Source organism: Acartia tonsa, chromosome 12, assembly GCF_053477335.1.
Source record: "Acartia tonsa isolate MP-2025a chromosome 12, ASM5347733v1, whole genome shotgun sequence".
NCBI lineage: Eukaryota > Metazoa > Arthropoda > Copepoda > Calanoida > Acartiidae > Acartia > Acartia tonsa.
Window position 1 is genome coordinate 40652234 of NC_137271.1, and position 14234 is coordinate 40666467.

General features: G+C 30.7%; 2 protein-coding genes across 10 annotated transcripts in view; one reads left to right on the forward strand and one right to left on the reverse strand.

Annotated features, from left to right (window-relative positions):
* The window catches only part of LOC145333978 (uncharacterized), a 227647-nt gene that overhangs the window by 77106 nt on the left and 136307 nt on the right, over nucleotides 1-14234 (forward strand). The gene's annotated exons all lie outside the window — the stretch shown is intronic.
* Nucleotides 9173-11536, reverse strand: LOC145333980 (uncharacterized). Its single transcript, XM_080179250.1, has 3 exons — nucleotides 11070-11536; nucleotides 10300-10851; nucleotides 9173-10203 (listed from the first exon to the last, which is right to left on the reverse strand). The coding sequence occupies exons 1-3, from the start codon at nucleotides 11239-11241 to the stop codon at nucleotides 9581-9583; spliced, it is 1347 nt and encodes a 448-aa protein (XP_080035376.1). The 5' UTR covers nucleotides 11242-11536; the 3' UTR covers nucleotides 9173-9580.

A 14234-nucleotide genomic window follows, 5' to 3' on the forward strand; every position in this document is an offset into this window, starting at 1 on the left:
CTATGCATCTAATTATACTATACATAGGTATATCAGGGAGGGAGAGGACAATGGGCTGGTCCCTCCACTAGTCCCCAAAAGTTTATAATAAAGATATTTTATTGGTTGGTCTTACAACTTTGGGGACTTTGATTAAATTTTAATTGGTTTGTTCATTAAGTTGATTGTCCAAACGTTTCAATCACTAATTGTTAACTACAGAAGGGGTAATTTTTTGTATCATGATTGAAGATGAACTTCAATTTATCGGCTATTGTCTTATCCCTTTAGATTCTTGATATACTATATATACAAAAGAAGGTATACCAAGTTTCTGGTGTGATATTTAATTTTGTACAATTCAAGCATATTTGGATTTAAAATCAAATTTTATGTTATGTTAATTTATTCTTTGAAGGTGGAAGTATTTGAAGACTTATAGGAAGCTTCACTTTAAAGGAGAACCATATCGTTTTAGTATTTAGTGAGTTCCTTTTAGCCAAACATAGACGGACACAAAGACAGTTTAAAAATATCATAGGATTTTAGGCTAAAAGATTCTTGTATATAAATTCACATAGTATTGAGTATATTTATATACATATTGGAATATATAACAATATTTATACTTTTACTATGTTATAGTTTACTTTTATTGTTGGTTTGTTGTTGATGTGCTACTTATTATACAATTTTCCTATCATTAGCATATTAATTCTATTTAGAACAAAAATTACCAACTTTCCAAATTTACCTTCCCTGGACCTGTTAAGTAAATGTAGGGTAAAAACATTATTGTCTTTTACATCTTGTAAGCCTTGTTTCAAAAGATTACAGCTCCTAGTGACTCAATCCTTCCTTATGTTCCATATTAGAATATTATCCTTAAGAACAGTAAGTTGTGATACAGTATAATATACAAAATTAACAATTGATTAAACAATTAATCAATAAATAGGAGGGCCTTTTGTAAAATACAAAAGCACTATATATATCGAGTGTTTATACTTCAAGCAAGTTTGTAGGTTTAAGGCTATATGTCTGTTTTCAGACAATAATATACGTAACGACTGACTTACATGCGTACCCCAATATCAGAGTAGCTGTGCTACCAAAACCAATTAATCTATGTAATCAGACACCCTTGTTTTCCTTTTAAATAATTGGTGCAAGATTTATAGGAGAAAGTTTTAGTAAAATTTGGAAAAGTTCTCTTAATTTCAATTTAAGCATCTCTTTACATTGTACTCACATATTTTAATTTTGGGGATACTTTCATGTGAGAGGTCAATTTATATTTTTCCTATTTTGAATTTTTTAATTGGGGCTTTTACATAAGGTGACTTTTTAGCAAATAACTACAACCCCCCTTTCTTAAAAATAAAATAAGGGGAAAATCAGGCTAGGTTATGTTATATTGGAAAGTACTGCAGGGTAAGGCCCCTGATTAGGGATAGGAGAAAAGAATACCTCCCTTACTTTCATTTTTTTTTAAATAAGAGGCACTTTGATTGAAAGTACGTTTTATGTTTCATCTAATTGTATGAATTTCAAAGATATCAAATTGTATTAATGTGCAGTCTTTCTGAACACTACCTAACAAAGAGTGTATGTATGTATGTTCAGCATAATCTTGTGAACGGCAGGACTTAAGGTTTGTTTATTAAATAAGTTATTTTATTACTATATAACTATCCTAAAATATATGGCAGTTTGAAAGGAAAAGGGACACTTGAGTATTACTGTGCAAAGTAGCAAAACCAATTGAATACCTCTCCATGGAATCATCCCTTTAGAATCAATTTCCATATACTACTTATATTACTACCCAAAGAAGAATTTGAACATTTATTGTTATATTTATAAGCAGGGATCGCCAGCCACGGATTTTCAATTTTGATCTGGAAAACGAATAATTTAAAAAAAGGTGCGGATTACATGCGGCTGCAGATGTTTAAACTCTGTTTTAAAATGCTATAATTTGTTGACTTCAAAGCTTCAGCCGCCATTAGACAATAGTTCTTGGCGGCTGCCTCATAGAAATTATGACAGTTGCTGAATGGAAAGTTTTTTACGGCTGTAAGTGCGGCTGTTGCAAAAAATGTGAGGCTGTAGGAGGCTGCAGAACCCGAACCCTTTTAAGTATATGGAGTAGTTAGGGATAAATTATTCTGTAATTGAATGTAACGGTTACTCTTGAGAAAAAAAAACTACTGAAAACCAAAGAAAAATAGATCTTTGATTTTCAAATTAAATGGTGTATATTGTTAAAAATCTTACTTTTGATTGCAATAATTTAAAAAAGTTAGGTTTACATCTAGGGTAGTTAGGCAGAAGATAGTTTTACCTATCTACTTTTAATAAGTATTCATAATGCCACTTTAAATACTGCTTCATTATATTAGAATTACCTTCTTAAAGTAATACATAAATAAGACATAACGTCGATAAAAAATGACAGACAAATCTGCATTACAACCACTTTATTAAAAACTGTCATGGTCAAAAAATAAGTTGAAAAAAACATCGAATTTTGGTTGTTAGATAACCCCATAAGATCGGACCTAAATAGATGGTATTTTAAGTTTTATAAAAAAAGAAATTCTATTTGTTTTTGATCTTTTTTCAAGATGTTAAAAGTAGAAATAAAAAAGACATTTTTAAATTATTGACCTGTATAAAATTCTACACATTGACATTGAAAAAAAGGTCAAAATTTGTAAAAATGTAACAAGGATAATTATGTCCAAATGTAGTAAAGTAACGACTAAAGGAAGCAAATAGAACACAGTAATAGTGTCTGACTGATTATGACGTACCAAAAAAAATAGCCAATGAGAGGCCACTATAAATTTTACTATTGGTCAATAACGGCCTCTCATTGGCTAATTTTTTTGTTACGTCATAATCAGTCAGACACTATTACTGTGTTCAAGCAAATAAATTATTAGGCAGTAAAAAAAAGGTAAAATTTTGGTCATTTTAGCTTTTAATTTAGATTTAATGTCTTGGCAGAAATAGTCGTTGAATCGCCAATTCTTATATTTTTAGATATCTTAATTAATTGTGAAATTTCAAGTACATACTCTTCAATATTTCTAAGGGTCTTTTCAAAACGTCGGATGGACATACCGACATGTCCAAGCTAATGAGTAGTTGGGCTTCTTAAAAAGGTGTTGTCTCTATGTGTGATTGTCCATATATTTTTAGCCCAATATAAAAAGTTAGACTTGGCAATTATAGACAAGTGATGTACAATTATCCCCTTGCTACAACAATCAGGGATATTAGGGATAAGACAACCAGTACATCCCCATAGATGATGGACAAAATCTTTGGTGAAAAAATTTAGTACCTTGTAGAACCCAAATAATATTTGATACAATTATGTTTTTAAGCCAAACGGAGTATATAACGGTGTCTTTAAAAAAATGAGTACCAGTCTCATTTTTTAGTTCTTTGTTCCCTCCCTCCGTGGTTTCACTAGTGTTCAAAGTAGTTTATTTCAGAATTTAGTGATATGAAAACTCAACAACCATAAAACAACAAAAATATGCATATTTTGTAATGTACATTTTAAAAATTGTTTCTTCAAAAGTATTAACAAATTGTGTCCTCTCGTTTTTGTGTTTCAGATTCGGATGAAGGATGACTTATCTATCCCTAACTGCATGTGTTTATTTCACATTTCAAGAAAAAATAGAAGCCCTGTTATCATCTGAATTCCAACAAATCAGTCCATTTCAACTTGTGTTACATTTATCATGAAATTACTCATCCTTATATAAAAATAATTGCGTTATGTTGCTAGCTTAAGATCTCACTAAACACTAGACCGACATGGTTCACTTTTACAATGAAGCTTCTTATAGACAATACATGTATTTGATGGAGGGTACTCCCAACCTCAAAAACCTAAGTCTTGAGATGGTTTTAGTCTATTTTACTGCCCTCTTCATCCGTAGGCAAGCTGCCGTTGATAATTTGTGTTTTAAATCATCTGCTAAAATTCCTAAAAGCAAAATTGCCCGTATGTGTGTAATTTTGTATGGTTAAGAGTAGATGAAAATATTGGTAATCCAGCTGCAAATTATAATTTAAATCTGTATGTTAAATGGAACATAGTATCGGAGTGGAGTAAATATTACAGGGGCCAATACAGAATCTCTTGACGATATCATTCATTACAATTATGGGGGCTATAAATCTATACGAGTCCTATAGTTTAGGATAAAGTGGGTGTTTGAGATAGAGAGATAGATAGATCGAGAGTGAGAGAGGGGAAGAGAGATAGAAAGAGAGAGAGAGGGTGGGGAAGAGAGAGAGAGAGAATGAGAGAGAGAGAGAGAGTGAGAGAGAGAGAGATAGAGAAAGAGAGAGAGAGAGACAGAGAGAGATAGATGGGAAGAGAGAGAGAAAGAGAGAGAACGAGAGAGAGAGAGAGAGAGAGAGAGAGAGAGAGAGAGAGAGAAAAAAAACAGCGAGAGAAGGAACATTAAAAATTACATTGGTAGCGGTAACCACCATTTTATTCGTTAGCTGTTCCAAACTTATTCGATAGAATTATAATCTAAAGTGGGGGAAGATTTATCTATCAAAATTAGGGATATACAATATACATACATTTTTTCTCCATTGTCTTATACTTTGAGATTCGCGGTTCTTCAAACATTGCATCTATTTTCAGCTACTATTGGAGGTATTCATCCTTGTTGTTTATTCATTTCCCATTGGTAAAAGTCATTAGCTTATAGAAAGCAATATAGTTTATTACAATAGCGGTTCCTCTATAAGCAGGGCTGTACGTTCGTCCGTTACAATAATGACCAAAAAATCAGTAATCTAAAGTTTTAAAACATCATATAACAAAAACAATTCTTCTTTAAAATTCTCGTTTTATTAATATTGGGGATTTTAAGCGATTAGTGGGGCAAATTTTTTTAAGAATCCACCTCAGTTCAATGAGTCCACTGTCTTCCTAAGTTATATGAACAATATTGTCCTAGTTTATATATTATACAACTCTTATATATAATTTACATTGTACACATGTTATAGGGTCAATAAAACTGTTTATAAACATACTTACATGGTATATTAGCATTGTAATTCAACAAGGACAATTATCATCATAATGGCTAATCAAAGAAAAAAATAATGTGATTTTTGTCAGGTATTGTATATATATCTCATTAGATGGCATCAAAGTTAGATGCCAAATTTGAATCTATTTAAGTTGATAAAAAAGGTAGATACAGGTGCAAGACGTCCAAGCTTTTTTTTTGGGGGGGGGATATCAATAAGGGTAAGATTGTACTTTTTACTCCCCCCTACCCCTACCTTAATTCTTTGAACTTCTTTAAATATGAAGCGAAAGGCCAAGAATCAAACCTCATGACACAACAAACGTATTTAATCTTTCAAACCGCAGACTTTTAAATTAAGATATAACAAAATTAGAATAAATTTTATAAAGAAAAACTTAGGTTTTTATGTTAAATACATATAATTTCAAATCTAAGGCTTATTTCTCACGAATATTTGGATGTGTAGTACTATAAAACAAGGATGATCACCAAAGCGAACGACTATATTCTCCTATTCTGAAATCTAAAAAGTTTCGTTGTTGAAAAAGGAATTTGCTAAATGTATTTTTAAAAGCGAAGCTTTTCTATAATTAGGGTCGGTCCGTCCGTCCGTACGTCCGTCCGTACGTCCGTCCGTCCGTCCGTCCGAGATAGATAGCTTTTATTCGTTAATTTAGGCATGTTAGAATTGTCCTATCGATTTCAAACTTTGCATGATGATTCCTGTAGTAGTTAGGTACGATTTAGAAAGCGTAGCAACTCTATAATCATTACCAGAATGTCCGTACGTCCATTTTAAACATGTTGATTTTTCTACTTTTTTAACAACAAATTTTTTATGTGATCTAATTATCCGTTTGATCTGATTTTTGGTATATTGATTCCTGGAACAACAAAGAACATTATTATAAGCGAAGCAACTCTATAATCAAGTCCTAAAAATGTAAGTATGTCCATTAACATTATCCTGTATCAAGCAGTTTTTCAACCAATTTACTTATAATTTTGCTTCGACTCTTATACTTCTATATTCTGATTATTCAGTTCAGACACTATACAAGCGTTAATGTCCGTTTGTCCTACCGTTTCAGTGCTTCGCTTTTATGGATGTTGTCATCCTTGTTTACTTTCATTTATACAATTAAAAAAAATACCTAACCATCACTGCAATCACCATTTCAAATGAGAACAGAATAATTAATTAATTTCAAAATTTATTCATAACTGACGATCGAGTTTATAGTTGCTATACTGATGATTCTATATATTCTATAAGAGCTATCCGTCTCGCGGTGTTGATAGACGGACATACTATAGTAGAAGAATAGTCATGCTATTAAAACCAAGATAACTACAAGTTTCATAAAGCACAGACACATATTTCATCTCATTTAGACGAATATTGCGCTGTAAAATGGGCAAAAAGTTCGCAAAAAAATTTGCAAAAATATACACACAGAGGACAAGTTCGATTATATTCATTTATATCAAAGCTTTTTGGAAAATTATATTTATTTGATGAATAAAATCCTATACATTTTTCCTCTAGCCCTTTCGCCAATCCTTTTTATCTTTTTTTTGTATTACAGTTTATTTTACTATAATTTTTTTTAAACAAACAAAGAAAATATGCAAAAACAACATTCCAAAAATTTTAAAGATGAAGAAATGACCATTCCCAATTGAGGTTAAACAAAGAGATTTGTTATAGATTAAAACTATTGGTTGAAAAGTTTGGACACTTCTATTTCAAAACCAACCAATCAAAAATCAACAAAAGTTATACCTGAAGTTTTCGAGCAATCACGAAAAAGAAAATGTGCTTATAAAAACTTTGGGTACCAGTGTAGTTTACATTCCAATGTCGATTTTTTTACCTTACATACTAATGACAAACAGACCAATGATCAACAATTGTAGAAAAGTTTTGCCTTCAAAACAGATATAGAAATATACAGAGAAAGAATGAGGAACATTTTAAGATTGTAAAATTGTTGAAAACTGTTGCAAAAAAGGCACATTAAGCTGCAAAAAGGCATACAAGAACCAGAGACGGTTTAAAGCTTGCAATTAAAAGTGTTTTTGCATGGATTTGTATATATAAAGTTGCATAAACTTAAAGGGAAGCTCTGAGTCTAAACTTTTCTCTTTCAAAATTCAATATCTATACTTAATTACAATGATGTGTCTACTAGATATTTAAAATATTAACTATTCTAAACCCTAAACGTATCGTATTTCGAGAAAATTTGGAAGGGAATTTAGAGATATGAAAATATTGAAATTGGGGAATATTAATTTACGTGTGCAAGAATTCTATTTCAAAAATAGGATATTTATTCCCCTCTCCGTTCGTTCAAAAATATCTCCCTATTTCTATTTTTCTAAATATTCAAATTTCTTAATATTTATTTACGAAGTACTTCGTAAATAAATAGAAGATTTTGAAAAATAATAAATTTTTACGTTTTATATTTCTATTTAGAAATAAATCACGCAATCTTAAATTAAGTATGTTCGTTAAACAATTCCGAAATAAAATTTACTAGATATATTAGACTTTTAGGTTCTTTCTATGAAATTAATGTGATGACATAATTTCCTTACTCCAAAAAGTCTACCTGTTAAGAATACGACATTTTAGACGTCTTACTTTTTTCATTGCTTTTTTTACAGGGTAAAATAAAAATTCTTCCTAATATTAAAAAAGTATAATTTTGCATTACGTAAAAAAAGTATATAACGATAATGAAATATATTAAAGTTAACTTATAATAGTTTGTAATTGTAATTGTAACAATATATTTATAGATTCCCTGTTATTTGATATCATCCGTTTCCGGTGTATGCTGTTCAATTTATATCAGGGATAAATATATACACAAAAATTCCTCCAACAAATTTTTATTATTTACCGTGGTCAAAACATATTAAAAAATCTTATTTTAAAAAATGTAAATATAACGAAATAAATTATATTGAAGTTTCTAATTACCCATGTACATTTCTACCTCGTGCACCTCGTGCACACACACATAGTTCTTCAGTCCTTATTTGAATTTCAGAGTGTATTGACACGTCATACTACGCGTTAGTTAGATACAAAGAAAAGTGAAAAATAATAAAAAATTAATATACAATGTGAAAACTTCAAATGGAATTATATTAATACAATAAAATAAAGTGATAAATATTATTTGCAATTGAAAATATAGTTATAAAAAAAAGAAGAAAGAAACAAAGTCAAGTGTCAACACAAGATCATCATCTAATTCTGTACTGTCGTCCGAAAAGGATTATTGTAGTCTATTGTTTTGCGTGAATGTCATAAGAGTACATGCACGTCAAAATAATAGGCTATGTTTTCTATTTCGGAAGGCGGTACACATAATCATTTAGTAGAGTATATTAAGGTAAGGATTTTGTAATAATTTGTAAATATAAAGTGAAAAGTCTGTTCGTTATAACTTAATTATTCTTATTTTGCCTTTTGGTAATTTCAATTTTAAACGCACAGATTTTATACTGTGAATAATTCGGCAAGCTCCATACTTTGTTTTTAATTATGTTTATTTTTTATTTTTTTATATCGTTCCAAAATTACAAAGTATCGGGTGTGTTTTATCGATAAGTCTTAGTCTTACCTAAAAATATTGAATCCCTGTGTTCGAAAAGAATTTCCGTGCATTTTTTTACGTCGTTCAGAACGGCTCGGCTCCACATTAGTTAAAAGTGAGTTTTTACAGTAATAATATGATTTAACGGTCTATTTCCTTAAATTAAACTTAAAAACCATATGTTACCAAATATACACACATCCGCAGCCGTATTTCTAGATTCGGCTCCGCGTTTTTTTGCGTTGAAACTCGTTTTTAAATGTACGCTCATATTAAACCTGATTATCAAGCTGTTTTTAAACAAATTTACTTACAATTTTGCTTTGACTCTTATATATTCGCATTCTGATAATTCAGTTCTGACATTAATGTCCGTATTTTTTTTACATTTTAACAACAAATTTTTATGTGACCTAATTATCCGATTGGTCTGATTTTTGGTTTACTGATGTTTGAAAAATTGAATGTACAATAATATAAGCGAAGCGGCAAGTACGCATTTTTATTTTTTTCCATCACCCTTTAATTGAAATTCAAATTTATTTTTGGATATTTAGTATTTACTTTCATTTGATGTCCAACTTATTTACTCTAGAACCTCGAGCAAGAGACCATCCACGCATAAAGACACAAGACAAGTATGATTTGAGTAATGTTTTTGGCTTCGCTACTTATTGATTATTCATCCTTGTTAAATTAAATAACAATACTGCAAAAAAAATAAATATATCAATAAACAGTTTTTTGGGTTTTATTACAACATTTATTTTATAATGGTAATGATACAGATATTTAAAAAACACAAAATTATTTCATTAAATTATTTGTTTTACTTTTACTTCTACTTTATTTCTTTCCAACATAATTAATATGATAAACATATTTACAAAAATTATTTCACTTTTCCAGTTCCTTGGTTGCTGTCTTCTTGGTAACTTTTACCTGTCTATCCCAAAATGCTTGGGACTTCTTGGGGACTAGCTTGTTCATCTTCAAGAACATGATGGCGTGGATGGTGTCTTTCTCTAGGTTATAGCGCCTCGATGAGTAAACTAATTTGAGGTGTGAGAAAATTCTCTCACACCTCGCATTAGAAACAGGTAAGTTGTTGAAGTTGGTCATCAAACTGACAAGTCCAGGTGGATAACATATCTGCTCTGCAACATGTTCATACCTGGCAGTAAGCATCCTGTGGCTTGCGGTCATTGCTCCTTGTTTGTACAGTTTCTGGCGTTCTTCAACATCGAAATCCTTGGACTTAGATTTTTTGACTTTCGCAATTTCCTCCTTTATCTTAGCGACTTCACGTTGGTAACCGTATGTCAAGGCATGCAACTTGGATTCTTCTATATTATTCCAATCCTTCAGCCCAGCTTTCAGGTGTTTCTTCATGACGTCCAGGGGATCCTTCTGTTTGTCACGTTGTTCTTTCTTTTTCTTCTTGGCTGCTGCTTGAGCCTGAATTTCTTTGAACTCTTGTTGTTTGTTCCATAACATCTTTTGGATGGGTGTCATCATGCCTGTAATACATAAATATAATTAATAAAAATGATAATTGAATTATTTAACTAATGTTATTATTATTATCTATTTTAATTAATATTGTATATCTTTACCTGTGGGAGGTGCAGTTTCTGGAGAATCGTACTCGTCAGCTTCGGAATCCTCATTGTCGGCATCCGCATTAGCACTACGCAGGTCGGCCTCTTCATCTGCCTTTTCTTCAGGACTTAGGTTGGCTCTCAGTGAGATTCGGTGTAGCCGTTCACCCAACAACCTACAATTTTTGGGTGCTTGTTGTAAGATTGTTTTTGCTTCATCCTGTGTCACCGTAAAGCTTTGTGTGCCACTCGCAATCATTTCCAAATGACTGCGTGACAGGGGGTGTAGGTAGAGACAGACTTGCCAGCCTGCATTATTACGGACAATCTTGTTAACTCTCTGGTGAAGGAACTTGAATACACGTCTAGCGAATAAGTTGCCAGGCATACTTGTCCGTAGGGTAAAGAACACCGTATCCAGCATGGTGAACATCTGGACGATTGTGGCCTCATGGGCTTGGGCGGGAATTGTCAGCATGGTATCGACACACTCCAACACTTGCAGGACTTCTCTGAGGGCAAGAACCTGGTCAGGTGTTGGCCACAGATTGTCAAACTTCTTGTTGACTAAAATAAAAATGAAAAATTAATTCTATTGATATATACAGTTCTAATTTTTAATTAAGGGAACGAGAGAAGAAATAATTTATTTAGTTTAAATTTTAATAAACTTCTATTTGTTACCTTTCTCTTTTGTTTAATTAAGGGACAGAGAGAAATTTAAGTTGGTAATTTTGTTAGTTTTAAATTGTTGTTTAAATTATAATTAACTTTTTTGGGTTTACCTTTCTGATCCTGCACGGATTTTTTCACCTTCTGAAGTAGTTGTTTGTTGTCAAACAACTCTAAGAACCGCTTTATCATGTTCATTCTGGAGCTCCATCTCGTCTCCACGTATCTGGTAAGCATACGTTGTCCACTCTCTACCAAAATGCGACGCAGCTTCTTGTTATTCATAATTTTACTGACCAGCTTTGCCAGGTTAATTATGGTTCTGTTGTACCCCTTCCCTTTCTAAAAAATATAATATTTGTTAATTTTCACGTTTTTGTATAATTTATTATTTAACTTTTTAAGTTACTGTATAAGTTATTTAGTTGGTTCTATTAATCATTTAATTAATTTACTTACAACTTTGGCAGCCTGCTTCAACGCCAACTCCACTTGGTGGTTGAGGCAAACGCCTCCCACTGTTAGTCCACATTTTTGCTCATCACATATCATTGTTTTCTGGATGTTCTCTTCCATTAGTTTCCCGAAATTTGTGATTGCTGAAAAGAAATAATTTAATAATAAACAACAAGATTTAATTTCTCACGGAAATACATTTTGATTTTTGTCTGTCTATCTTTTATGTTGCTTCAGAAAATAGATATTTATCGCATCGTATTATAGACATATTATAGACATTTTCGTTTTTATTTATGTAAATAAATCAGAAATAGCTTCGCTTCAAAAGTTAGTTTCTATAGTTTTACTTTTAACATATTATAGACATTTTCGTTTTTATTTATGTAAATAAATCAGAAATAGCTTCGCTTCAAAAGTTAGTTTCTATAGTTTTACTTTTAACATATTATAGACATTTTCGTTTTTATTTATGTAAATAAATCAGAAATAGCTTCGCTTCAAAAAATAGGTTCTATAGTACTTTTACTTTTAACATATTATAGACATTTTCCGTGGATTTTAATTTTTAAAATATATCTTTAGTTTTTTTTTCACAAAGCCGTAATTTGTCGATATAAGTCGATTTAATTTTTTTTATTAAAAAAAATAGATATCATTCTAGAAATCTACATACAAAGAAATAAAAACTTGACTTAAGTACTCGTTTTTATGGTAAATAAAAATATCGTCTGTACTTTCCTAGGAGTTTTATGAAGGCTTTTTGACCAATTATACAAAGATATGATGATAGTAACCAAATTTAGATAATCACTTTAATAATTTTAGTTCTTTCTTTTTGTCTGTCTATCTTTTATTAAATACAAATCGTAAAATTCGGAATAACTATATACGGTTTTTTTGGACTTCAGTTGAAAGAAATCGTTTTTAATTTCCGGTCATACGCTTATAATACGATGTGATAATTTGATAAATATCTATTTTTTGAATTAAATTTATCGCCTGGACAGACATACTTACAAAGCTATGTTCATATATATTTAAGATTTTAGATTAGTTTGTTTCCCTTCAGTATTTTTTTTGTTTTGGAGCGAAGCTATTTCATAATTAATTTTTTTTAAATTTTTATAGACATTTTTCCGTGCATTTTAAATTTGTTTCAATTTTCCCATAATTACTAAAATAAAAGAATAATGTCAGTTGTCTATAATATGATAGGATAAATATCTATTCCAATATGGCTTCTAAATTACATATACGGCACAATGCGATAAATATCTATTTCAAACCGTTGGGTCAGTAATTATATAGAAATAAAAACTTGACTTAAAAGTACTCGTTTTTATGGTAAATAAAATTAACATATCTTCGCTTAATCGCTGTACAATATTTTTTTTTTGGGGGGGGGGGGGCGGGGAGGAAAAATTTATGTCACCTGATTAAGGAAGGGAAACTGGAAGGGTCAACTTAACTGAACTCACATGAGAAATATGAGATCTTCATACAGAACAATAATTTTCTATAATTAGGGTCAGTTTGTCCGTCGACTATTTGTCGACTATTCTGAACTATTTAAGTGTTATTATCCGTTTGTTATACAGTTTCAGAAATCGTTTTAATCTTACAGAACAATAGCTTTTTTATAATTAGGGCTGGTCAATCCGTAAGAAAGCGGATAGCTTTTTTCATTTCTGGTAATGTAGGCATTTGCTTCCTGTATCCGTTTGTCATAAAGTTTCAGTACTAGTTTTTATGGATGTTTTAATCCTTGTTAATATTCCCCAATATACAAGGTATATTGATAAAAGGGTCAACTTAGTCACGTGAACAAGGACAATATACATTTTAACCCCCCCCCCCCCCCCTTTCATATTCATATTTGACTTGCAACTTTGGATGGAAATATAAATAGGATTTAACTTTCACTGAGGGAATTTAGCAATATTTGGCACCAATTTTAATATTTTGAAGCCGTAAATTAGTTTTTGAAACTAACGATATGACTGAAATTATTATCGATTCAGCGTTTTTTTTTTTTTGGGGGGGGGAACATTTATGACCGCATAAAGCTAAGGGTCAACTCATGATACAGGAAATATGAGACCTTAGAGAACAAGGACAAAACGTTACAATTTACAAAAGTAACTCCAATCCAAATAAAATAAAAATATTTATTTTCATTTTATTTAAGTCAACATAGTTTATTTATTTATTTAGATTATTTATTTCACTAAAGTAAAAAAAGTTATGATTATTGTTTTGTTAGTATGTTAGGTTAAATAATAAATTAGTACATATTACTTGAGTTAGAATGATTAATACATTATTTAATGGTTATTGGTGGTTTATTTTTTAACTTTTCTTTCACTTTATGATATTAGCAAGTTTGATATATGGTTGAGTTGAAATGTAGAAGACAGTAAGCAGGGTGGAGGGTTGGAGAATGTAGGGTGTTGGAACTTTGGAAGGTGGATTATTATAGAGTAGATACGCTGAAAGCCTGAAACAAAAAATCTTAAGTCTTAACAGCTATGTGAGGGAGAGGGGGGGGGGTGGTAATTTATCTATCCTTTACAACCCTCTCACATACTCACACGACAATACAAATACACATAATAAATACTAGGATATGACAATGAAAGAAAAATCGAGATTTTTGGAATAAAGAAAGGGGAGAATAAATTATTTAAAAGTCTTATCTATTATACAAATTTTATATCTAAGTTTTCATATTTATTGAATTGTTTACAAGTAAAACTGATATGGTTCTGATATCGCAAAAACCAATCAACCAATATTATTTTTTTTATAATTCATTCTAA